The sequence below is a fragment of the Manis javanica genome, chromosome 4, assembly GCF_040802235.1.
Source record: "Manis javanica isolate MJ-LG chromosome 4, MJ_LKY, whole genome shotgun sequence".
NCBI lineage: Eukaryota > Metazoa > Chordata > Mammalia > Pholidota > Manidae > Manis > Manis javanica.
Genome location: NC_133159.1, coordinates 151,185,447 through 151,212,864, shown reverse-complemented (window position 1 = coordinate 151,212,864; position 27,418 = coordinate 151,185,447). Strand labels below are relative to the sequence as shown.

The window sequence follows — 27,418 nt, the reverse complement described above, 5'->3', positions numbered from 1 at the left end:
CACTGAACAGGAAAAAGTAAATAATATTTTTCCTATTTTCAAGTTTAGCACTAACAGGAGAAAAAGATATAATAAAGACATAATATGGGTATAATAAATCTTGTTTTTATATGAATAAAGGGCTTTGGGATGAAGAAACAGATGTATTTAATTAATTAGTCCTGAGGAATTTAGTGTTGGCTTTGCTAGGTCTTAAAGGATTAGTAGAATTTCACCAAGCAAAGCTTAGAAGATGAGCAAAAGACACAAGCAGTAATGTACACATAATACTCAGGTAACGGGGACTTACAGAACAAGGACTTTGCTTTGGGAAATGATAAGAGATGATGATAGTAGAGTAAAGTAGGGACAGATTATGAAGGCCCTTGAATACTTTGTTAACATTTCATTTTATTTTGAAAGCAACTGAACATTATGAAATGATTTTAAGTGAAGGAATGAAATGACTAGATCTTCATTTTTAAACTGTAATTCAGGATGTAGTAGGAGGATCATGTATAAGGATGAGGAGATGAACAGAAAAATCAATTAGGAGAGTTGACCAATTGATCAATCTGGCCTACACCTCCCTACAAAACAAATCAATTGCATAGTTGATGCTCCTGATTACAAAGGCCTGCTCTAGAGTAAATTTCTGAGTGAGAGAGGGAAACTTAATGGGAAACATTTTAAAAACAGAACCAATTGGGTTCAGTGATCAACTAATTGTGAAGCACTGAAGAAAAAGAGGAGGCAAGGATGCTCTAAGATTTGGGGTTGGGTGATTGGAGATGTGGCAGTGCCAGGAGCTAAAATTGAGAAAACAAGAGCAGAAGTGTATCTTGGCAAGGAAAAGTACTTAGGGGACACTTAAGTGGAGTGGAGGACACTCAAGTAGAGATTTACAAGAGGAAGTCAGAGTTCCAGAGAGGCTAGACCTAGAATCACAGCTTTAAGAGTCATCGTTGGAACCATAAAAGTGAATAACGTCACTACGTAGGGCAAGCGTGCAGAGTGAAAAAGGAAGCACAAACCAAAGTCCCATAAAACATCATGTCAAAGGGAGAAGGAAAGGAAGAATGAAGGAGATCCTGGAAAGAGGGGCCTGGAGATAGGAAGAAAGGATGCAACCAAAACCTGGGGGAAGAAAGGTTGCAAAAGTAGGGAAGGCCAGAGTGGCAGGATTTCCAGAGAAGAAGCTATTGTATATGATCAGAGCAACAGGAATATTAGGAGAACCATTTCTAGAGAATGAGAACAAACTAGATTCCTAGGATAACAAAGAAGAGGAACAGGAATGCAGGGGCAGCAACCTTCAGGCAGAGGGACTGTGACTTGAGAGAACTGCAGGATTTAGAGATGGTTTGACTTAATTTTGAAGTACTTAAGTGTCATAGAAAATACAATTTAAATCTTAAGGCCTTTAGCTTGTCATCATGAGGTTTGAAAATGTGCAGGCCTTGTCTTCCATGTGACTTAAGCTCCTGCTTCATTTAGGATTGCCTTAAATCCTGCCCTGTATAAACTGTCACTGAAGACACTTCTTACTGATGAGGCATACTTCACCTTTCCTGACGATGGCTTTTTTCAACCAATGGAAAATGTTATGAAAGAACATGGTCTCACAGGAGAATGGGGTAATAGAACTTGGGTGTTAGATCTAGCTGTGAATGAACAATCACCTTGGAAATGTCGAGCGTCAGGGGACACTGAAGAGGTCAACCATCGATCCCAAATCCTCAGGCTGAAGAGAAGCCAATGAAAAAGGCTGGAAGATGATACCCAAGGAGAAGGACAGCCAGGAGCACTCTTTGAGACACTAATGGGAGACAATGCTTCCAGAGGGAGGCATCAAATGTTGTGGAAGGAAGTGAAAGGAGGCTTCTTTATTTGGGAAGAGAATGTCCTTGGGACCATGACACAGCACTTCAGTAGAATGGTGAAGCAGAGACCAGACTTGGGCAGTGAGTAGATGGTAGTACCCTAGTGTTCCCTTCACTTCTCACATGCAGTAAATGATTTATCCTCTATATACAATGAACTTTTATATATACTGCATCTGAATGTGTTTGTGTATATGCACACATACACATATGTATATTTAAGATATATTATTCACTGTCGAATGATGTTTTCCCACTTTTAATTTTAAAAATAATTATGAACTTGGAAACTGACTTGTCATCCCAGTGCGAATTGTTCAAAGTACCAATGTAGGAGAAAAGAACCAACTTTTTCAGAGAGATTATATGCTAGAGTTTCTATGATGCTTTGTGATACATGAGTTCATTCTCTCTCCTCTTCCCTCTCCTCCCACCCCCGCCTCCCCTTTCTTTCCTTCCAGTGGAATGGAGTATGTCGAAAGACTTTTGTCCTTTGGCTGGAGAAATCATCATGGAAAACCTGCAGACCCTGAGATGTACAATCACAGGACTTACAATGGTAAATGCCAAATCCTCCCATTACATTATTTAAAAACAGAACCAATTGACTTCACATTCTCCTACCCCAGATGTTTGTGCTGGGGTTAGCAAATGCCTATTCTGGAAGCAACAGCCAGTGCCACATCCTCTGGCAACAACTGCCACTCATTAGGCATGATATGTCTGGTATCCATAATCTGAACCCCACAAAAAGGGGTGAGCAGACAGCATGAACCACTTTGTAAGATGCCGTGTTCTACAGAGATCAGAAAAAGACTGGCCTCATGCAAGTCTTGAAAGCTGCTGCTTTCTGGATCACGGTCTAATCTTTGGGGGGATCAAAGGCTCTGAGAGGTCCAATTTTGACTCCCTATCTTGATGGTAAAAATAACAGCCTCATCTAACCCATACCCCACTGCCTCAGCTGAGATCAGTCATCAATTGGAGTCATACAATTTCCTGAGAGAAATCCTTTTCCCTTGATTAAAAAAAAATCTGTCTAAATCTAATTTCACAAAGAAGAAAATATATATGGTGGTGCTACATTTCTCAGTAACCTGAACCAATTTAAACTGTGAGTGAAAAACTGTAACTGTTTATTTGTTTAACCAATCTAAATTCAAACATTAATTATTTATAGGACTATTAACCATATGAGCATATGAGATGCAAAAAAATAAAAACTAGTGAATCAGTTCAAACTGGAACAAACCCTGTATTTCCTCAATTAAAATGAAGTGAGACTGAATCATCAAAAAAATTTTTCACCAAAAATTTGAATCACACCTGTATTTTTTATCCAGTTCAAACAATTAACATCTTAGGATCTTCATATGTGAGAAGTAGAGGGAGAATTTTGTAGTTTTTCTAAAAGGTCAGTCCTTTAAAACAGTTAGTTATCTGTAAAGCAAAATCCTGAAACCCAGCATTAAAAAACTGCATTAGGTTACATCTCTTTAAGTTTGAGCCAGCTTATTCTAATAGAATTCTTGATGGTTGGGTCACCACCACAGAATCTTGACATTTAGTCCTAATCACACATCTATACCAGGGGCCAAAACTGTGGATTATCAGAGCAAACGAATCCCTGAGTGGGTGGCCCCCCCGAGATGCTATCAGCAGAAGACTGATTTCCAACCCTATAGTTCACAAGATGGAAGAGGCCCAGAAAGGAACTCTAGGGAATTTCCATTGCTTAAAAGAAAAAGTGATATTGTGATAAAAATGGAAAACTCTCCATAGAGAGTTTCTCTAATATTTGAACTAATTTTTATAGGAATTAAGTTTTTCCATTTGGTAGTTCAATGAGAGCAATTCAGACACTAGCCTAATCACATAAAAGCCTACAAGTAGATTTACACTTCTGTAGAATCTCCATAACCTTGAGATACACAGAAACCCATTTTTACTATTTAAAAAAATAACTTTATAGTATGGTAAGACCAATATTATTAAATACTACTAAAGCCTCTACAAAGGTGTGTTATTTAACTTCAAATACCGTTTTACAATTATTGCAAGCAATGTTTTATCAATTGCTGACTTTTAAAATGTGCATTTAAGTTCAGTGGGAAAAATAAAACTTCTCAAAGCAAAAATATAAAAATACACAAAACATTTTAAAAGATGATGAACAAGGAAAACAACTCCTCGATTCTTAACGTCATAAGACATTAAAGAATATAAACCATTGTTTTAATAATGGTTTTAAAACTGAAGTAACATCAAATAATCTTAAAAGTTTTAATAACTGACTAGATGATATTTATTAGAGCATTATTTATTATGGCATAAAATGTGGGAACAATCTAAATGCCCACCAGTGGGGGATTAGTTAAATAAATGATGGGATTTGCCCACAGTGAAATACCATGGAGCACTAAAAGTATGAATCAGATCTTTAATGTCCTAATCTGCAAAGATACTCATTATAACTTGTTAATGTTACAAAGCAAGTTGATCAGTTAAAGAGTGATGGTGATTGCCTTGCCTTAGAGAGGAGGAAAGGAGAAAGGGAGGATAAGAAATTGCTGGCTTTGGTAAACCTTGTAGAACTATGTGACTTTTATAAATTAGAGTATAATTTTGGGGGAGGGAGGCAGGAAAAGTAATTATAATGTTCCAATTTTGAAAAAGGAAAGTGCAAAGACACTAGGAGGACACCCCAAATATGTTTATTATCATACATAAATATATGAGGAAAATCTAGAAAGCTGAAGTATTGCTTTAGCTAGAGTGGATTTCCCAAGAGATGATTGAGTTAATCAGACATAGGTATCTGCTTCTAGAGTAAAAGTGATTAAATAAAATTCCTGATGAATTATCGTTCTCTCTATTTTGATACTTTTCAGGGGCAACAGTATTTTGTTCAAGTCTCGGCATATAACATGAAAGGATGGGGACCTGCTCAGACCACAACACCAGCATGTGCCTCGCCTTCTAGTAGGTGGTGGCTGTGAACTCTCTCCAGCCTGACAACAGGCTCCAATTCCACCTCCATCCTCAGGATGCCATTGCCATTTTCTCCCTCTACTGCTTGGGACTAACAAGACCTCCTCAGGGTAGCATCTGGGCCACATAATGAATGACTGCTCCTCAGAACTGTTCCCTGGGAGGCAACTCAGTGGAATGGAAGGAGAAGGAATCTGGAACCAAGACCAAATTTGATGCCTATTATACCCTTTATTCGCTGTGTCCTCCAAAAGTCCCTTAAACTCTCCTAAGTCTCAATTCAACATCTGCAGATCAGGTGTGATCATACCCTTTTAGAGGGTTTTCATGGAGATGTAGTGAAATGGCACAGTGGGAGTGGCTGAGCTAGAGAACATACTGCCGTTTTAGCTCTCATCTCCCCGTCCTCACCCACTCACCCCCATGGAATTGATAAGAGAATGAAATTTAGCAAATTTTACTAATCTGATATTCTGTCAGAAGAAAAAGCTTTCTCACTAACAGGTACTCTGCTATACTTTGCTACAAATATGATCCATAACATTTGTAGCAGTGGCTGAAAAACTCAGCAAAAGCCTCTTCTAATTATTTGAAGATTAATCATTTATGCCTAGTAGATTTGGTAACTATTAACCAGAAAATTTAATTAACCAGAAGAAATATCTGTATATATACCCTATGATAGATTTTTCTGCATAATGAGTCAATTGCTCTAAATTGAATTTTAATTTTCAAAAATCTTCATGAATGTCATAGTTAAAAATGGTATTATATGCTTTGTGAGATCGCAAACTGCTACACTCTTTGTGGAACACGATTTGCCACATTATATCAACTGCCACAAGAACATTCACTTCTTTTTGCCCCATAATTACACAGCTAGGAATGTGGCCTAGGGAAGAGATGCAGACAAGCTATTATGAACAAAGATGTGCACTGCAGCAATATATTGATAAAGTGAAAAATCACATGAGGTGGAGAGAATATCCAATATTAGCTTAGTGGTTAAGTAAAGTATGATATATACAAATCCATACTACAGAACAAAATGCAGCCATTAAAAATAGTGTTTTAAAAAAAATTCACTGTGTAGAAGAAATTCTTCAAAGTTTTATGTAAAAACATAATGCAAAATTTTTTTCAGATAACATTTAAACTGTGAGTTTGATTATAATTACGTAGGCATGTCTGCATGTAACTGTCAACATTTAACAGTGGATCTTGGGGTTATAGGATTATGGGCTCTTCAGTTTTATTTTTTATATACTTACACATTTTTCATGTTTATAACACCTCTAGACCCAAGATCAATCACAAATCAGGCAATATATTATGGCTTTCATATTCAGGGTCTCACATCAATCCTTCATCATTGTTCCTGTCTTGTGGATAAGCATCATAATTATCTTAATCACTATCATCACACCTAACATTTATAAGACTTCCTATATGCTGACCATTAAGACCTTTATATGGATTTAACTCATTTAATCATCATAATAGACCTATTGAAATGGTTCTTATTAGTTCCATTTTACTGGCGAGGGAACTATTATCACAGAAGTACATACATACATAGAGCCCCACATCACAAAATCAGCAAGCACTGAGGTCAGGTCCAAACCCTGTGGCTCTTGTTCTTAACCACTATGCTGTCCTCCTCCTCTATTAATAGGGAAATTAGGATTCAGAGAGGATGTTACCTTGCCCAAGGTCACAACTTTGGTACATGGCAAACCTGAACTGGTCAAGCCCCTGCCATGTCTCCTAGACTGTGGTAGCTATTGCCCTTACAGCAGACAAACCAACCCAGAGCCAGGAAACCATTCCTGACTATCGCCTCTGGTAGATTTAGATAGCTATTTACACCAGGTCATACAGAGCTTTGGAGCACTGATGCCAGAGATCTCTAAGGCCCATTAATGCCCTAGAATTTGATCACTTAATGATTCCAGTCATACTTTGACATCTTTTTTACTGAATACATCAGAAATAAATGGGGAATACTGCAAGCTTAAGATACTAAAGGAACCAACGTCATTCTAGGAAATGGAGAGGTAGAAGGGACAGAAAAGCAAAAAAAAAAAGCTGGTCTCAGGTGACCTGAAGGTGGGGCTGGGGGAAACCCACTCCAAATGCTTAGCCCATACAAGTTCTGCATATGGATGCATTTACTTATAAACATCAGATATTCTGGTTCTATAAGCTTCAATTTCTATTTAAACACTACAGCGCATCTGAAGAACTCTCTCCAGAATTATAAGAACAGTTGTCCAGGACTGGGAAGAGTCGCTTATTACTTGGTAATTAACATAGCAAATGGTAACACTTTCTAAATAGCACATTTGATGAGTAGGGGTATCTGGCAAAGAACTAAAATCCAAACATGTCATTATAGTTGCTGCAGACATGCCATATCACTTGAAAAGAACAATATAAAACACTCTGGTTCTATTTATAAACAGAGTATGACATTGTGATGTAACATATATCAGTAGTTAGATATTTACTAAAGACAATGTATTCTAACATGACAGAGTAATTGGAAATATGGTAATATGTTCCAGTGCGCTATAAAACTTTTTTTATATTTTTACAAAAGGCCCTAATGTGTTTTTATAGACTTATGTTATATGGTATGGTACATAATAGGAGAAAAGGACCCAGACAGGCTTGTCTGCGTTACGATCAGGAAAGCCTTGATAGTGCCAGTGAATGTAAGCTCCGCATTGTGTTGCAACTGAAGTGTCTCATTACAACAGTGAACTGTATTATATGGCACAATCTGCTCTTTTCCTACAACACTAAGTTTATTCCTGTCAGGTTCCTGATTTCTTAATATATTTTCAATTTTCTCCCTCATCCCTAAAGTCTCCTATTTTATGTAGTCTTCAGAACCTTCCAAACATCTATGAGAAAAACTCATTCTTTACAAAAACCTTGGCATCAGGTCCAGTGCTCTCTTGGGCTGCAATTTAGCATTAGCAATTTCCTAATGTATCATAAAGTCATCAGCTCAAGCTCACCTCTGATGTAATAGGGCTCAGCTGAAAGAGCCAGGCCCATTTCATCTCCTCTTGCGTTGATGGCAGTATTAACACTCATTAGATGTTATTAGCATGAAGATTAGCATGTTCAGGGCCACATAATAACTCAGCCACCCAGGAGTCTTACTCAAGCAAATAACATTACTCATCTTACCATGACAACTTCAGATGCACTCATCCAACTAAGGGAACAAACTCATAATGGCCCTTAGGAATCCATGACAGCAACATTTATTATCAATGTGCCCATATATCAGGGACACTACAGATAGTCTAATAGCCACTTGGAGTTTATTTCCTCAAAACTTCCCAAATGTCCCAGTAAAAGACTTTCCTGCCCCATTCTACTTGAATACCACCATGCTCCTATTCTCAATGCCTCACCAACATGTAATGAGTGTCTCCTATGTGCCCAGAATGGTGCTTTACTTACATTATTTCTTTTAAACCTCCAATAACCTAAAAAGTGATTCAAAAGCTCACTTTACAACTAAAGCTGAGGCAAAGAGAAATCATGGTTCCTGCCCACAAGGAGCAGGGTCTATAGAAGGCACCTATGCCAATTCCCTGTTTCCAGAGTTGACCACAGTTAAGCCACACCACACAAACTCCAACCAGGCCCTGACCTTCCCTCCCAAAAGAAAAAATAAAAAAACATGTCCATGGTGTAAGGAAATGAGCACTATATGGAGAGCCATGAGACTACATTATAGTCCTGGCTATGCCACAGACAAGCTGAGTAATATAGAAGTGGAATGGTTATCTCTGGACCTCAGTCTTCATCTTCTGAGAGGTAAAATCGAGAAGGGCACATGTGGGAGAGTAGGAAGGAGAAAGGATTAGCTCACCTCTGAGCTGCCTTCTTCATTGGGATCCATCTGATAGGGTAAGAAATGACGTTTCCATAATCACTTCTCAGGGAGTTACTTCTCCATCAGTGAAATCCCTTCTTTTCAAGTTATCATTTACATAATGTCATGTAACAGGCATTGCACTGGATCCCTGATATTCTCATTTAATCCTCACAAAAATCCTGTAAAGTAGATACAATGTTTGTTTTTCATATTACAAAGTAGAAGCCCTGTCCTTGTAAGTAACTTGCCTAACAGACACTGAACTAGGAATCAGAAAGCCAGGATCCACACAGGCTTACCTGACTCCAGACCCTGTGTCCCTTCTGTGCTGTACTATTCGGCCTTGGATGGGCTAACATAGAATGCTTTTACCTGACTTTAACCATCATGACGTGTACTTAAATTTGTGAACGTGGGAGACTCCATATTTTAAAATAAATTGGAGGGGAGGCAATTTCAACTCATTCAACAAGGATGTAAGCCTCAGATACACTCGTGAACCAACTGGCTTTTCTGGAAAAGAATGACTAGGATTTTTAGAGAAAGCATTGCAACCAAGAAGTGCTTGAAGTTGTTGCTTTCAAAAGGTTCAGAAAGTAAAACTGGGGGAAAGAAAATAGAGGGAAGAAGGGATGAACTATGAAATGACTGACCTGCTGAAAAAAATAAAAATCCAGAGTTGGAGACAGCAGAATTACAATCTTGACATTAGTCCCATATGGGTTATTACTCTTGATATCATTATAGCCAAATGGAATGAAAATAGAAGGGGGAGAAAAATCTCAGTGGGTATTGCAATTTAAATTTGCCATGTAAGCTAATACTGTATATTTAGAGACTGAGCAGACAGGGTGGTTGGTGGCTCAGAGTATGTGCATGGGTTGCTGTGCCAGCTAACCAAAGCAGACATTCATTAGAGCAAAACGTAGATTTCCATTTCTTGGCATCTGACATGGGCTCTTTCCTTGGAAAGAAATGTCAATTTGGCCAAAAGTGTGAAACCTACAATAAAAGCATTGGGACTGTGGACTTCATCTAGTCGGCACGTTCCCACTCCTTTCTTTCCTACTGTGGAAATCCAGTTGAGACTTGGGGTGCTGAGTGGAGAGGTGGCAGCAGAACTGATTAGGACACAGGATGTTAAAAAGGAGGGTAAAGAGCTGGGGGAGGGGAAACTGGACTCCCAAATTCCCTGTTTTCTTTTTAGCTTTCAATTACTATTTTCTCTTACCCTAAAACTGTCCAACACAAAAAACCAACCACAATTACTGTTTTGCACAAGGCCCCAAACAACAGCAGCTTCCAAATCCTTGCCATTGCCGGCTAGCTATGCAAGTTCTGGGTACTTACCCACACGCTCTGTGGGTAGCATAAGCAAAACTCGGCTCCTGAGGCAGGGCCTCAGGGAAGAGGCCCCCCCTTGCTTTAAAATTTCACTGTTTGTTTCTTTTGTTCAATAGACTGGAAAGACTATGACGACAGAGAGCCCAGACACAAGGGACAGAGTGAAGTTTTGGAAGGTCTGCTGCAGCAGGTCCGAGCCCTTCATCAGCAGTATAGCTGCCGGGGTAAGGATAAAAATCTGCGCTGGGCCATCAGCTGAGGTCTCAGTGGCGCCGGTAATTTTAGCAGTTTCCTAACTGGGTCATACCTTCTCATTCATCAGGGAGAGAGAGATATTAATATTTGTACATCTGGAATCACTTTAGTGCACTATCTTGCTTTACCCCTTCAGAAGAGACTTCCCTCTCCTTTCTTCCCTCCCTCCCTCCCTTTCTCTCTCACCCTCTCTCCCTGTGAACAGTTTGAAAACAAGCACAGGGAAAGCAGCATCTGCCATTACTTCCCTTCCCTCTGCATTGTTCCTTCATAAAGCAGCTCTGCGTGCTGGGTCTTTGGGATATTCACCCCCACACTTTCACCCGCAAGGAAAATTCCGTGAGCATCCCTGAGGATGCGCAACCAATTAAACTGCATAATAACCCTTTGTGTATATTTACAATAAAGTTCACAATCCAGTTTCACATCCAGCATCTTTTTCATCCTCATTTTGGCAATTACCAGGGGGCCTAGTGACCTGACCAAGGTCACAATGCCAGGAAAAAACAGAATCAATATTCCAACCTAGGTTTTCTATGTCCAAGTCCAGTCTTCCTGCCACACCTCATTTTTGTCTCTCATCCTTATATCAGGACCAGGAACTGGGCATTCATCTCACCCTGAATTTTAACCTTCTCCTGTACTACTGCTCTGGAGAAGAATAGAGCACACCTTCTCTAGATCTAGCCAACTACACCCAGAAAATATCTGAGAGGTTTTTAAAAGCTTCTCTGCTACTTGGGCTGTTCAAATGAGACAGGGTCAGGTTTCTGATCTGTGTAATGATTCATGGAACAGGCACTTAGTTTTATTTGGAGAATTAGGGCCTCCATAAAGTTTTCATTTTCCATGCTCCTTCACCCATCAGGTCTTCAATTGCATAACCCTCTTCTAGATTCAGGGCACTGCTGGGCTAGCTAGGGAGAAAAATCCATGTTTCAAACTTAGAGATGCTCACAGAGTTTGGATGAGGTATAAAGTGCTCATACTTAGCATTAGCATAATGTTGGTCCAATTACTGTGTAGCTATGACAGCAGAAATGCTGGCTCTAGCTAGAAATGAGGACAAGGGCTTGCAAGAAAATACTGTTCTCCTAATGAGCGGTTCATGGGGAGCTATAAATATGCGTGGAAGAAGCGTGAGGAGATCCAAGTGGGATTTCATTCCCAGATTTGTAGGAAAACTTTATCCAGATCAAGACACTGAGCACTCCACATTGAGCAAAGTACAGTCAGTTCTCAGTTATCCAGGGCTCATTTAACCAGGCCAGGCATTTCTAGGGTCCTTTCTCCTCCTCTGCCTCGCCATCATTCCCCTGCCCAACTGGTTCTTGTATGGCAGGCAAAGATAATAAAACAATTAGATAGAAGATTTTTTGCTATTCACAAGCCACCTCATATTTGGTCTTTATCAGAGGGAGAAAACTAAAACACATGTGAGAATGAGGGATTCTTTTTTATATTATTTGAAGATTTAGATGCTCTCCCCATTACTATTGGATTACTATCCAGTAATCAAGAAACAACTGTCTAGACAGCCTAATTATTTCTATAGTTTCCATTAAAGTTTTACCACGTACATTCCCCTGACTGGGATGCATAAATGCACACAGTATCAGAAAAGATTTAAGTAAGGCATAACGCAGAACTTTCCAAAGTGGAGAAATATTTTTTATATTGAAATGTACTCTGAACACTTAAACAGCACCCAAAGTATCCCAAAGAATAGTGGTCATATAAGATGCTCAGCTGAAAAAGTGTCTCTAGTCAGTAAGTTTGAAAAATGTTGCATTTTACATCTCTTTCTTGAAAATATAAAATAGACATTACAAAAGTAAAGATTCTAATAAAGACATTTTGAATTTGATTAACCAAGCATTTTCCAAACTTATCTGGCTACTATAAAACTTTTTTCACAGAATTAGTGTTTCAAGACACAAACTTTGGGAAATGCTGACCTATAACATGCCAAGGTAAAAGAAACAAGATCACACAAAAAAGGAATGATTTTAAGATAATCTAATATTACACTAAATCTAAAAGGATAAATGAAGGATAATTAATATTTCATACAGAAAACTACAAAATTGTTTAAAGTACTCAATTACACTGAGATACTGTGTGGCTTATTAGGGACATAAACCTTCACAAATTTTGTAATTAGAAAAAATAATTATTTCAAATCCCAGTTCTACCACTTATTAGCTATGAATCCTTAAGAGAAGCATTTACCCTCCCTGAGCCATGCTTCCCAATCATAAAAGCAGGATAACAGTATCCACCTTTCAGGATTGTTATGAGAATTAAATTAGATAATGGATCAAATTCACCTGGCACAGTGTAGGCACTTCACAAACTCTAGCTTATTTTTCCTTCCATTGTTCTTCCAAATAAAGAATAGAGCCTCTCTTTACCCATTCAGCACTTTACTGATATGACTTAGAAATAAAGTGTAATCACTGACTCCATTGTAATGAGCTTGGAGTACTCAGTAAACATACAGAATATTCCAAATGCAGAAGTAATAACAAAACATCCATTTTTCTACCAAAGCCACATAGGAGACACAAAAATCACATTAATTTCTGTATTTTGGCTAAAGTGGCCACAGTTAATCTGCATGTACAGTACTAGGATGGAAATTCAATGGATGTTGATCAGCCTTTATCATTCACATAGCTGATGCTCTGACATACATAATGAATTATAAAAAAACTAGTTGTTCAACACATAAGTACCCTGCCAGAGTGAATTTCAATTATTATCCAATTTTTCAACTGGCAAACATTAATTGAAACACTTCCTATTATGTGTCCAGTGCTAGGCATACCAACATGAATAAACAAACTCCCTATGCCCCAAGCATTTAAAAGCTAAATAAGTACAGCAGTCAAAGCCCAGAAAACTAACCATTGCTCCAGAGCCGCCCTGAAACACGGAGAAGCAGAAGTCTCTACCTGTGACTCAGTGTATCGGTGTAGGCCTGGTGTCAGTCAAGATAAGCGGTAGCCAAACGATCCCCAAAACATGTATTTCTCTCACATGCTTTATGTCTACCACTGGTCAGCTCAAGGCTGTCCTATGTTGTGATCATCCTTTCTCTGGAAATATTTGCCAGCACCCATGGGAGAGGAAAAGAAACTCTTGAAGTTCTCATATGGGCAAGAATTTATGAGTGTCACTTAAGCTCAGAACTCATTGGCCAGAACTGGCTGCATGGCCCCACCAAAAGAGTTCCAAGAAGTGAAATTCTATCATGCACCCAGAATGGAGGAGACCCAATATTTAACATTTGCACAGGCCTCTTTCCCTACTAATACCATTTCTTGCTGTTCTTTTTATTTTTTAGTCTAATTTTTTTTAGTTTAATCTTCATTTTTATTTGTGTTATATATAAGTATAATGTGAGAATTACCTGTTGTAGCAGCTAAGAGCATGGCCTCTGAAGGCAGCTTAGCTGGGTTCAAATTCAGACTGGACATTTACTAGCTATGTGACCTTGAGCAAGTTGCCCACCCTCTCTATACCACACTTAGCTCACATGTAAAATGCAGATAAGAATTATAGATACCTGTCAGACATTGTTTGAAGACTGAATGACTTAAGCATTTTTAAAAGCTTTATTATTTTAAAAAAAGCAACTCCCCCAATTACCCATTTCCTTTTCCCTGAAGGCTCAAGTGTTTACTCAGTTTTATTTCTTCATGCCTCTAAATAACATGTTTATATTGCTAAAACTTCATTTTTTAATATTTGAGGCACCATCTTGCTAAGAAAAATGGTAATTTCTTTTTTACCCCTCTGCCCTCTTACATGCACATACAATTCCTACCCCTCATTCTCCTAATATATTTATATTGTACTTTTAGTAAGATCAATGCTTATTGCTTACATTATAATGATCATATAAATTCTATGATTATTTTCCATTCCTGGATAACTTTTTGTTGTCCCTGTAGTTTAACATCTTTTTGTGTGTGTTTTCTTGTTTTTCTATGTGGTTATAATGAATTAATCCCCAAGCTATTCTCCAATTATAGCAATTTTCTTTTAATACAATCAAATAGACTAGTATGTTTCAACTGCATCTTCTTAAAGAAACCTCTCTGGAGCCATCTGACTTGCTCCAATCTATCTGGCTACTGGCTGCCTCTCTGTCTGATGCACAACTGTCACCACCACACTGAGGACTCTTCTTACCACTTTCCAATATTGGATTTCCTCTTTTTGTATACCATGTCTTCATTTTTCTCAGTTAGTCTTTCATTTTGGTGGAGCCTTTCCTTTAGCAGCTTCCTGAGTAAGTATTTGGGAGCTAATTTTTTGATACATTGAATGAATGTCTAAAGATACTTTTATTCTGCTTAACATTTATTCAAGGTTTTGGATAAGTATAGAATTCTTGGTTAAAATAATCTTCCTTCAGATTTTGAAGGCATTGCTTCATTGTCTTCTAGCTTTCAGTGGAGAAAACTGATGCCATTCTGATTCCAGAGGTTTTATATGAAAACTTGTTTTTTTCCTTCTCTGGAAGATTTTTAAGGTTTCTTTTTAATTTTGGTACTCTCTAAAATTTCACTGATATATGCTTCAGTGTGGATCTATTTTTGTCGTGTTGGGCGCTTGGCAAGCCCTTTCAATATGGAAACCTACAACCTTCAATTGTAGGGTATTTTCTTAATTATTTCTTTAATTATTCATTCTTTTTCTCTTCTCTGTCCACTAGAATTTGTATTCAGGTGTTGAACCTCCTAGAGTAGACCTTTAATATTTTTTCTTATTTTTCCTCTCCTACTTTCCATCTCCAAGTCCTTTTGCGCTCTCTTGGAGCTTTCTCCAAAATATTTTCTTGGCCTTCTATCGGGTTTTTCAGTTTTTAATAGTATATTTCTAACTTCCAATGTGCTCCATTATTCTCTGAATGGTTTTCTTACAGACTCCTATCCTTTTCACGAGGATGAAATGTCTTTGCTTATCTCTCAGGCTATTAATGATAAGCATTGTTTCATCTTATATTTTCTTTTCTTAGCATAGACTCTCCTCTAAGTTGCTCTTTTGTTACTTTTGGCCTCTGTCTTTCCCATTAAATGTTTCTCACAACTGTCTAGTGTTCCTGGATGTTTGTTCAGATTTAAGAGAAGGAATTCAATAGCAGTTGGGAAGTTCTGAGCACGTGGATAGGACACTTTATTTATAGGTTTTGCTATAGGGTGAACCAGCATGACCTTTTCTTCAGGAAACCAATGAAACCAAAGTCAGAATCTCTGGATGTATCTCTTAGGCTTGTCAAGACTCTCCAGAGAAGTTTTGTCCAGTATCTGGCCTGGAGGGTGTAAGTTTGAGCACCGGTGTTTGGTGAGCCCAATAGGGAAATACCTGTAAGGAAGCTTTCATTTAATCCACCTGTTTTGAGTACAGTCCTACCCTCCCCACCCCACCCCATTTTTACCTGTACCCCATGGCTTCCACTTAAGACCTGTTTTTCACTCTTTCCAGATAATAAGTTCCTATCTTTCTCTAGGGTGGGAAGGGGTACATGTCTAACTATGTAAGTTAGAGGAAGAGATCTAGAAGTTTAACTGCTTTTTATACAGACTTCAACAAATTCCCCAGATTTTAGCTCTATATTCACCCTCCACTTCCAGCAATATATGGTGTCCATGGGGTGAATCAGGTTACTTATCAGCTTTCTCTACTGCTGGCTTAGGATTCATCTTTCTCAAGTCAGCTAAATCCATCTGTCCATCTGCTTTCCAGCTACCAAAATTCACTTGATTTTTCTCTCTTTCCCATCTCTTTGCCTTATATAGATTTATGTGGTTTCTTATATTTTAAAATCTCTTTAGTCTGGTGTTAGAGAGGTTTTGGAGAGTGGTATACAATGAATATACATATTCAATATGCTGCCTTTAACCAGAAGTCCCAGCAGCATTATTTTCAAGCGGTTATGACCAGCCAAATTCATGTGCAAGTTAGAAAAGAAGTTTAGTTTTTTCTGCCAGGAATAACCATTATCAGCACAAGTCTGAAGCTGGCATTAATGCATGTGTCAGTCAGATCATTCCCAACTGTTCCTACAGGATCATAGGCAGAGACACACTGGTCCTCAGCCATGGGCCATCTGCCCAGGTTTCCATGTGTAACAGCAGTGACGCAGACCGTGTTCTCATCTGCAGTGATGTGTCTGTCAGGAGTCTGGTGATGACCCCAGCAACTCTCCTTCATCACACAGAAGATGAGAATTTAAATCAGTGACTACCTAGTTCAGCTCTATGGAGTACTGCTTACAAAGAATGCTTTAGGAAGTCTACTACTTCATCAGTGAGAGCTCCAGGCTTAAATAGGAGAGGTAAAAGGTAATGGGAGGAGGGCAAAGGACTTGGTTCCATTTCTTTTTATCTCACTTTACAATAAATCACTCATCTTAAGAATATAAACAAACCTCTACAGGGTTTCCCCTGGAGTTATAAATATTACTCATCAGCATTTTGGTGGAGCTTATCATTAACTGAGTTAGCCACTGGCAACTCAAGATGTAAAGATCTAAGAGCTTCTTGTAGGAATGAATAGGAAGAAACCCTAAATGAAACTGGGGATAAGACACATAAGCAGACAGGGAGAGAGGAAAGCAGAAAGGTGGGAATAAGGTACTAGGAGTATTGTTCGGCCACTGGAACTTAACACTGTATTTTTTTCTGTGTCCCAGAAAGTTCAAAATTACAAACCACAGGCCGCAAGCAGTCAGTCTCAAGGAGCCTGAAACACCTATTCCATTCCTCAAACAAGTTCGTGAAGACCTTAAAACGGTGGGTCCTATGTAGTTTTTCCAGGAACTCTTAACTTCTCAGAAATCAATTGATTTTGGTTCTGAACAGAAATTTGACAGAATTTCTTTTTTGTTACTAAAAGAATACAAAGTTCACTTCTCTCCTGAAAATTTGGGCAAGACAGCAGTTTCTCTGAGTTCTAGTCAGGGAACTACGCTCATAGGTGTATTTTAAATTATCTTGTATCACGCCCAAAAGTATTTTTTTCCATGTTTCAGGCTTTGTAGAGAAGATGGTTGTGGACAATTTTTTTTATTTTGCTTTTTCTTTTTAGGGGACTCTACATAGCCGTTATATTTTATTACAAAGACAATATGTTAGTCACCAATGAAGATCAAATACCAATTGTTGAAATAGATGACTCTCACACCAGTTCCGTTACACAAGATTTTCTGTGGTTCACAAAGGTATACTGAATTCTGATTTCATTTCCTCCCACTTTGCACCAATGTTACCACACATAAATCTCTGAAACTTTCAGTTGAGGGGTCTCCAGTGATCAAAGTATTGGGGTGGAAGTAAATTATCTCAAAGGTCTCTTTCAGCCCTGACTTGCCCTATGACATACAGAATGCCAAAGTAGTGTCTATCCTATATTTTCAAAGCAGAGAAGCTTGCATCATGTCAGATTATGTCTCCACTATTCTGAGTTATGGGATCATTTGGCAAAGACTAAAAATGTGGATCTGACTATTTCATTAACATTCAGATCTTTTTCCAATTGGACGGAGATCAAAAAGTTATTTCACATGTATCTGAAAATGGACTGGAGAACAAACATTAGGGGTCAGGTTTCCTCTTCCCTGCTTTTTGCTTTGATTCCACAACCTAAATCATGTACTGGCTTGGATGATGACATGACCTCGTGACTTATTTTGCAGCTGTCTTGTATGTGGGAAGATATAAGGTGGCTGAGGCAAAGTGTACCTATCTCCATGTCCTCATCCACAGTACTGCAAACTCGGCAGAAGATGCTCGCAGCAACAGCCCAACTACAGGTGAGGAGCCAGGTTTCAAACCATACTCCCAAGGAAATTTCAGAAAAATTTGGTCAGTTCAGTTACCAATCTCACCTGGAAAGAAAAAGGCTGGACTCCTTCCTCTTTCAGATCCCTAAGCATATCAGCACTACTTGAACAGTTTGAGCTGCATGCCTGCTCATGTAGGGAACTTGTGTCTCTGGCTATCTTAAAGAAGAACAGCAGGGGGTCTCTCTTGAACAGCCTAGGAGTGACCCCATTAACTCGAAGGGCTGAAACAAGTTCTAGATTTAATATTAATCAGTCAACTCATTTATTTATTCTGGGCCTCAATTTTATCACTTGCAAAATCAGGGGAGTTTGACCAAGTCACTTGAAGAACCCTCATTGCTCCAGCATCCTGTGCACCTATGACATAAAGAAATGGAAAAGGAGATCAGCAGATATTTTGAGAAGTTTTTTGGCTTGATACTTTTGGTAAAGCAGAAGCATTTGCACATACTTTTGCTTACTTAAAAAAAAAACTCTTAAAGGCTTACTTTTAATTCTGAATTTGTTCATCATTCCATATTATTAACCCCACCAGATCAAGTCTCCAAGCCCTGCAAGAATATTTGTACATTACAGAGCCAATCCTATAAATGACACTGAATTTTACCCAAGCTCTTCTGGGCTTTTCTTTCATTGTTTTCTGGCATTACCTGAACTTGTAGTTTTTAGCTACAAGGAACTGTAGTCTTTAAGAGATCAGTGAGCTTTTATCAGTGATGGATTTCTACCTACAAAGCTGTCAGTTGTATCAACCCCAGAAATTCTCGTACAAAAATCTGTGTAAGCTGTTATGGCAAGACCATACCAGCCAAGGCATAAAAATAGGGTCATAATAACAATAACACAATTTCTATGGCTCCGCCCTGCTCTCTGCAATCACAGAAACTTCATTTCTTCACCCACACAATAGTAACAATTCAACCCCCTCAAATAATTATTGTGTGGCTATTGTAATTAACTGAGAAAGGTAACTCTTACGCCTGTACTATACACTCTACTGCATAGGCAGTTTACTGCCGTGTTGTCCTCAACTGCCTCAGAGATCTTAGCAAATAGTGTTCTCCATTTCAACTCACTCTTGATTGCAAATCTTCTCAACTCAAGAAGTTCTTACAGCTGGACCATAATGACTGGGCTGAATTCAAAGCACCCCTTCCTCTCATCACTGACCAGCTTGAATTGGACCAAGCCACTGTACCTCAAACTGCTCTTCCTCTAGAATAAAGTTCATTCCCAGGAAGCTCCTTGGTCCCTTTGTAAGGTTCTTTCCCAGGAGGCTCAAATCCCTTAGTGGACTCTCCAATTAGCCTGCCATACAGCCCAAACATGCTGGATCAGAGACTGAACAACCTTAAAATTTCAAATGAGATTCTTTATTGTATGTTTATTGGAGGCTTCCTAGAACACTTTCATCTTATATCAGTAACACAAGAAGGATCAGGCTGTCACAAGCCAGTGCAGTTAGACACCAAGGGGCTAGAGGAAAGCCATGATGGTCAGTGTACCCCTAGTCAACTACTCCCATTGCAATAAAAGCTCTGGGATTTCCTTGGTCCCCCACTGTACTGGCCCCATGACTTTTCATAATGTATCAGCCCCCTTCTGAGATAATTTCCCTCCTTGTCTAGCTTAGATTCTTTGGTCCATCACAATCACTCCCTTGGAAATATTCTAAGTTTCTGTTTCCCTCCATATTATTTATTTGGAAAAACTCCAAGCCTGAATGAATCCAGCATGTCTAAAGCAAGAATCCAGCATGGAGTAGTTGTATATTGCTGTAGAAAAATCACCAAAAAGGAAGGGCAGGGGTGCTGAGCGGTTTTATGTTAAATTCATGACTACAATTCTCACCTGTAATGTTACCTAGTGATCAAATTCCATTTCTGTACTGAATTCATTTTCTCAAACTATAAGGCAACTATTTAAAACCTTCTCCATTCCTTCACATCCTTACCCCTTCCTCACACTCTCCATTCCCACATCAGGTGATGACTTCATTGTATAATTCATTAAGAAAATAAATGGGAATTATTTTTCCAACAACAAACTTAAAAGGCTCCCTGCATTGACCCCAGTTCCTCATTGTTCCCTCCTATTCCAACAGGTAAGTCTCACTCCTCCTGAAAAGGCTCATCCTTCAACACGTGCTCTGGATCCCACTTCTTCCCTCCCATCTCTATTCACACATAGTGAAGTCTCTCCAGTTTAACCTCTACTTGAATCCCTTCCTCAACCACACATGCTTGTTCAGCTACCAAACCCTCTCTTCTCTTTCTTAAAAACTTAAAAACTTCTTGAAAGAATTGCCTACATTCTCCTTCTCCATTTATTCCCTCTCTTCCCATTTAGTTCTCAGCCCTCTCCCTGACTTTTGCTACCACCATGCTTACCAAACTGCTCTCTCAGGCCATCAGTATCAGAGACAGATGATGCTCCTAAAGCTTGAGCTTCAGGGCCCTTAACTTGCATGAGCCCCAATGAGTGTGGGAGTCACAGAGTGTTCTAGTGGGAGAGGAAAAGTTGAGTTGTAATCAGGAAGTATTTCCTGTAAATTGCATAAAGGAACCTCATGGGGGAAAGGGGACTGGAAATTCCAAGTACTTCAGTATTGGGGAAGATTTCCTTTCTCATTCTAAATATATATTCACTTTCACATCTAATTTTTATATATGTAATTTTATATTCTTTGTCTTAAAGAGGATCCCAAAATTATATGGTACAGGGCCCTGCAAAACCTGGACCCATCCCTGCCAATGACTTCAGTTTCACTAAATCTCATGGCCACTTTTAAATCTTCTTCACAGATGACATCTCAGCAGCTTTTGATATACTTGGTCCCACTCTATTTTAAATTGCCACTTTCCTTGGCTTCCATGACTCCCCACTTTCTAGATTTTTTCCAACTTCCTGGTATGTCTTTCTTGGTCTCCTTTACTAGCTCCACATGTTGTTTCCTCTGCTTAGAACTGTCTTCTACTTCTTTGCCTTGCTAACTCCTACATATCCTTCAGATAGCAGCTTAATTTTTATACTTGCTCAGGAAGCCTTTCTCTGAACACCTGCTTAAGTGAATTACTCTCATAACACTGTATTCTTCATTCAGAATGATAATCTAATCCCTTAGTTAATTCACCCTGTATTCTTCATTCAGAACAATGATCATAATCCCACTAGTTAATTATTTGTATCATTATTCGGTTAGTGACCCACTTCAACTGTGCATCTCCAAGCCCACTGAATGTATTCATCTTGGTTATCACTACACCCCTCACATGTGGTTCGCACAGACCCTCAGTAAGCACTGGCTGCATAAATAAACGTATTTGTCAATCCAGCCATTGTATCTTGAAGATAAAACATGAGGGAAAAGAGATCACCTCAAGCCTTAGTTACCACCTGGATAGTTATCCAGCTCTGCAGTGACCAGCACATCATAGCACTCCATAAATAGTTATCCCTAAAAGTTCCCATCACACCAGAGCACTGTTATGTATCCCGTTCTCTCTGTCATATTTGCTTGCTTGCTTAAATAATAGGAGTCAATTTTATCTTTTTTGTAGGACCTTTTGCCCAAACTATCTGCTGATCTTTAGAATGAAAATATCTGGGGATATCAAAGCCACTCTTTTTTTGGTGGTGGGGGGAATGACAAGATACAGAGACACTTTTCAGAAGAGAAAGAAAAATAAATTAGGGGAAATTGATATATACTTAATATTTTAGATCTCTTTCTTAATCTAACACTTTTTACAATGTTCTGAGGAAAGTAAAGCAGTATTTTTAAATAGCTTGCCTGGCATCAGTCATACATAGACCCTGTTGATTTACATCTAGTACATCTCATTTTACCCTGTACCCTTTCCAGCATCACTACCACTGCCTGATTACTCCAGAAACATCAAAAGCCGCTAAAGTCATTCTCCTACTTCCAGTCTTAACACCCTCCAATCTATTCTCTACACTTCTGCCAGAGCAGCCAATCAAAGATTCTGACCATGTCATCCCCTGACTCATACTCTTTCAAGAGCGGCCCAAACATTTTGTCCTCACAAAAGGCGTTCATCACCATCCTTCCCCTCCTCCTGTTCCCACAGCACCCTGACTTACCTTCCTTACAGTGCATGTCAACCACTGTGCACCCTGGGCCATATTTTCCAGTTTTTGCTCTATAGTGAGGTCCTTTAATATGTAATAACCAAAGACAATCATGAAACAAGTCATTTATTTCATTTCATTATTTAATAGGTGCCATGCACTATGCCAAGTGCTTTATAAACTATATCTCATTTACTCTTCACTACACCCTCCTGAGAAAGTACTATTATTGATAGCCAATTAACATGATAAAGCTGAGGCCTGGAAAGGTTAAACAACTTGCCTAAGGTCACACAAATAGGAAGTAGCAGAGTCTGGATACAAATCCAGATCTGTATAATTTCGAAGCCTGCTTTCTTTCCAATACTTCATTATCTTATTGTATATTCATTTACAAAAAGCAAGCAAAGATTTAAATAGAAGAAATCGATATTACAGTTAAAAAAGAAAAAAGAGATTCATTCTGCATCACTTGGAGTCTATTTAGAAGTGGCCTTAAATTTTATTTGAAAGAAGGTAAAATATGAATTGATTGATTAATACTACCTTGGCAGGAGGAGAGACAATATTTGGATTTAAAAAACAAAATACGATGAGAAAGCCTGTAAGCAGCCAAGACCCCACACTGTTTTTCCTACTCTTAGGAAAATGGAAGAGGCCCCAAGAGGCAAACAGGTGCACTCCTCTTACATCAAGAGGCATATAAACTACTTATCTTCAAATATAGTAATATTCTGACACTGTAAATTGGGTTACATTAAACTTTCCTGCTACATAGCTTTTAGAAATCAGTGTTAGTGAACAGAAGCCAGATAACAATGTTTGAGTACTATGTCTTTTTCACTTCTCAAGGAGGGAAAAGGTTTCCCCAAAATTTGACTCTCCTTTCCAGGCCCTCATATCTCTAGTCTGGACTTCCTTCAAATTTCCATGTCACCCCAAACTGAATAAAAGTCTCTAAATATTGTGTGTCTGTCTAGGACTTACTAACAATCCTGTGATTTACTCTGGTTATAACCTAGATGCATTCCTGTGAACTATCAGGTGGCTTCTATTCCTCTTTACCCTGTAGGATCCTCAACATTCCCAGATCTCCTAACCCTAGTTGCATAGCATGACAAGTATTAACATGATTTATTTTTCCTTTAGGCCCTAAAGGGCCCCAAATATGCCCCCTTGGAACATGGTTCCAATTTATTTTCACAAGGATATTCTGCTTTTAAATTAGGCTCTCCCCAGAGCTAGCTACCCAACTCAATTTGATTTTTAGTGCTTTCTTATTCAGCCCATTAGTCAACATATCCAAAGCTGATAGTGAACCACTGATAATAGCTCCACTTAAATGAAATGACCACCTCATTCAATGTCTACCCACCAGCTTTGGTCCAAAGTAAACCATATTTTCCAGTGTCCTAATAATATATTAATTCAGTCAACAAAAAGTTATTGAGCTATTACTGTATGCCAGGCACTGTGCAAACAACCCAGAGACACAGCGATGAAATAACCATATCTCATGACACGTACATCAATATGCAGGAAGCTAAGATCATGCTAAGATCCAAGTCTGTACAGGAAGCAATATGGGACAAAAGAAAGGATAGTAAATTCTACCTGAGAGAGTTGAAAAAACCTTCCCAGAGAAAGTGAAATGTGGGCTGAGTCTTGAAAACAAGTAAGTAAAAACCAGGGTGGGGTTCCAATTAAAGCAGTAAAGAAAGTCCACATCCTACTTATATCAAGCTTGGAAGTTTACAAAACACTTTCTCATGCATTGTTTCCTAATCCCCCAAATATTCTATAAGGTAAGGAGTAGCAAAAGGGATGTCTGGATTGTAAGGGGCCTTAATTTTAGATGATGAAATTCAGGGTCGGAGAGGGTAAATAATTTTTCAGAAGTCTACAAGTTAATAAACAGCAGCCAGCCTTGAAACTCAACACCAACACAGCTAAAGGCTTAACAGTGGCGTGCTGGAGCCAACTTGTACTGGCTCAGGAGAGCCAAACATTAAATATTCAGGAATTCTGAAAGCCTGTTGTCAAACCCTTGGTAGTTTGAAATCGACTATGGTGGGAGTATTTACACCACAGAAATAGGTATATGCTATAAATCAGACCTTTTCTTTTTCTTTATTTGGATAGCCAGTTTACCATCATACCACTGTTTATTTTCCAGTATTACTTTGCAGCAAACTGCCTTTATATAAAACTGTAGTACTACAGAGGGCTGGATTAAAAGCCTTACCCAATTACTTCTCTGTGATTTAAAAGTCAAATGCCAGAAAGGAATAATCTGATTGAGTGATTAGGCTACTTTTAAAAATAATAATCCTTCCAAATGAATTTTTATAATATGTTAATTATTTACAAAATTTACTTATGTGTCCAGTTCTTGTGAGGAAAAACAAAAGATTTAAGATACAGTCCCTCCCTGTAAGGGCACATTCCAGTGTTTTCATAGATGTGGATATTGACCAGCTGGCTCATTCACATTTAGGGTCACTCTTGTCACTTTTATAAATTGTTTCATTTTTGCTCTCCTGCTAGCAGACTATCTCATCAGCATCATCTGAACTCACAAAAATTAATAGCTGGGAGCTCTAAGATGATTTATAATTTTAAAAAATCATAGATACACAAACTAACAGGGTATTTTATCCTATTCATTCATGCTCTAGGTTAGAAATCTTCAAACCCTGCATATTTGTAAAACTGTTTATTTTGGTAACATCTGTCTAGGTCCCTTCACATTTAATGTGGCATCCTTCCCTTCCCATCTTTTTAAAAGTATTGTCTGCCTCAGTTGACCTAGCTCACATACAATTTAAAAAAAAATTTCAATAAACAGAATCCCCTGAAATCCAGATAAGTCAAACCAGGCCAATATCCCAATTAAAGTATCTTGAAGGGAATGTGCCATCATTTGGGGACATGTACAATGTGCTACATTATCAATTCACTTCCTCATTTTAAACAACCTCACTTCATACCAGCACTCTGTAGATGTCTTGAAAACTCCACCAGCAGCATACTTGAAATATCAGGCATTTTTCTTTAAAACATCTGGGATTCTCTTCAAGTGCTGGTAACTGAGGTTTATGTGCTGATGCGTCTATGTGGGAAAGAGATATTTACAGATACTGAATTTGCTTTAAAAAAAACAATTTTTGTGCCTTTTGCTATAATCTTTGCAGGTTTATGGTGAGGACATTTTCTTTGGGCTTCTGTTAAGTACATTTCTATGATACCCCATATTCTAGGATTAAGACATCTTTAAAAAAACTCAGAAACACCAGGTATTCAGTTATTTTTGTTGCACAGTATCATATAAGCTACAAGACATCTATTTGTTTCTAGAATTTACTTGGAACACACAACTTGGGAAGAATTTACTATGAGCCCATTAAAGACAGACATGGAAACATCCTAATAGTCACCATCAGAGAGGTGGAGATGCTCTATTCATTTTTTAATGGCAAATGGATGCAGATATCAAAGCTGCAAAGCCAAAGGAAGTCTTTGTCAACACCTGAGGAGCCAACAGCCTTAGACATTTTACTGATAACCATCCAGGTATGTAGTCTTTTCAATTTCATAATATATTTAAAGTTCTAAACACACTTACTGAGGTCCACTGAAATATACCAGGAGCCATTTACATAGGCAGTGATGGATTGGAGAGGGTTCAAAGATATGTCATTGCTTATGTTCCATACATAGGAAATATTCAGATGCTTATTTTTATTTATCATTCCCAAATCTGGAATTCATCAAGCAATACAAGTAGTGGGAACCCCGAAAATACCCCTGACCAATGAAAAAATGAGAAACGTTGAGACAAATGTTTGAGTAGGGGTCTACAGATAACATAATCAAAACATTAAACCAATACTTGAATGGAGTATAATAATAACATATTTATGGACTGTGTGTGTGTGTGCGTGTGTGTGTGTGTGTGTGTGTAACACTTTGAGTACTTTAAGACACATTTACGCTTGCTTGTTCCTTACAGTATTCCACTGAGACAGGCAGGCATGATTCAATCCACTGATTAGAAATGAAATAAATGAGACTCAAAGACATTCATGACCTATAGCCACACACAGAGGCAGACTCAAGTAAAGCTAATGAAGCTTCAGCATCATTTGGCTCTTCACTTGCATAAGCCCCTTCCAAGGACCTGTCAGGGACAATAACAATTTCACATTCATAATCTTGTTTTCTTCTTAAAGAAGGCACCAAAAATTGAATTCACTATAGGGCCCACAAAACTTGAATTGGCTCCTGAGCACAAAGCTAAATAATGGCAGAGCTTCTAATGAAAGCAGGCTTTATTCTGCTAAATTATATCACATTCCAGGACAGGAATTAGGATTGTAGTAAAGGAGGGACAGGAGATGAGATAAAGGATGAAAAACTCACCTAAGAACAGAATAGCCACCAAAATTCAAAATTAAGCCTCAGCCTGGATGGCAGAACCAGGATACAAACCTACCATCTTCTGCTCCTGAGTCCAGTGCTCTCTCCGTGTCACCAGACTGTCTCACATGTTCTTATGGAAACATGGGCTTCAAGCTGTTTCTTTTTATTTTTTTTTAAACCCAGTGATAGGAATTAGTTCTATAGAACACCCCAGTTAAATGGAAAAACTGGCAGAAAATCTAACTTGAGCCCTATGAAACCAATGACGTATATCCACAGCCAGCCAGTCCAGTGTAGTAGGAAAGAAAGGGCTCAGTCCCAGATAAACAAGCCAAATTCAAGCCTAATGCAGAAGCCCACTAACTTACTTCCATTCCCTACTGGGGGTGGTTGGTACAATTATTTCACCTTCCCTTACTTGCACTGGCCCAAACCAGGTTGAAGTTCACTGTAGGTAAGGTTAATTGGTCAAAACCAATAACTCTGGATTTGATTTTATGGAATTTGGGTTCATATGAAATTGATGGAGGGTGTGTGTGTGTGTAGGAGGTAGGGGGCAGGGAACAGAGACATATTCGTGGCTCCCCTCTTCACCTTTTATAAGCAAGTGCTAAAAGAAACATTTAAAAAATCATAATTGAGCTTTTACAGGGTGACTAATACACTAATCCCCTACAGGGATAAACTGGG

At 38.5% G+C, this 27,418-nt stretch overlaps 1 protein-coding gene and 1 long non-coding RNA gene across 4 annotated transcripts in view; one reads left to right on the top strand and one right to left on the bottom strand.

Annotated features, from left to right (window-relative positions):
- Positions 1-27,418, top strand: part of ANKFN1 (ankyrin repeat and fibronectin type III domain containing 1) — a 376,020-nt gene that overhangs the window by 284,837 nt on the left and 63,765 nt on the right. Inside the window, exons 8-14 of the mRNA XM_036999166.2 lie at positions 2,324-2,421; positions 4,754-4,844; positions 10,215-10,322; positions 17,060-17,159; positions 17,455-17,587; positions 18,062-18,178; positions 25,664-25,879. Of these exons, the coding sequence (XP_036855061.1) occupies positions 2,324-2,421; positions 4,754-4,844; positions 10,215-10,322; positions 17,060-17,159; positions 17,455-17,587; positions 18,062-18,178; positions 25,664-25,879 (863 nt within the window). The remainder of the gene's footprint in view (positions 1-2,323; positions 2,422-4,753; positions 4,845-10,214; positions 10,323-17,059; positions 17,160-17,454; positions 17,588-18,061; positions 18,179-25,663; positions 25,880-27,418) is intronic.
- The window catches only part of LOC140849112 (uncharacterized), a 50,666-nt gene continuing 41,710 nt past the window's right edge, over positions 18,463-27,418 (bottom strand). For 2 of the 3 annotated variants that reach the window (XR_012130686.1, XR_012130684.1), the window contains exons 3-4: positions 25,297-25,418; positions 18,463-18,568 (exon numbers count right to left, since the gene is read on the bottom strand). This is a non-coding gene — a long non-coding RNA (uncharacterized lncRNA). Of the gene's footprint in view, positions 18,569-20,605; positions 20,714-25,296; positions 25,419-27,418 lie in introns of those variants that run through there. The other variant, XR_012130685.1, reaches the window with a different exon arrangement.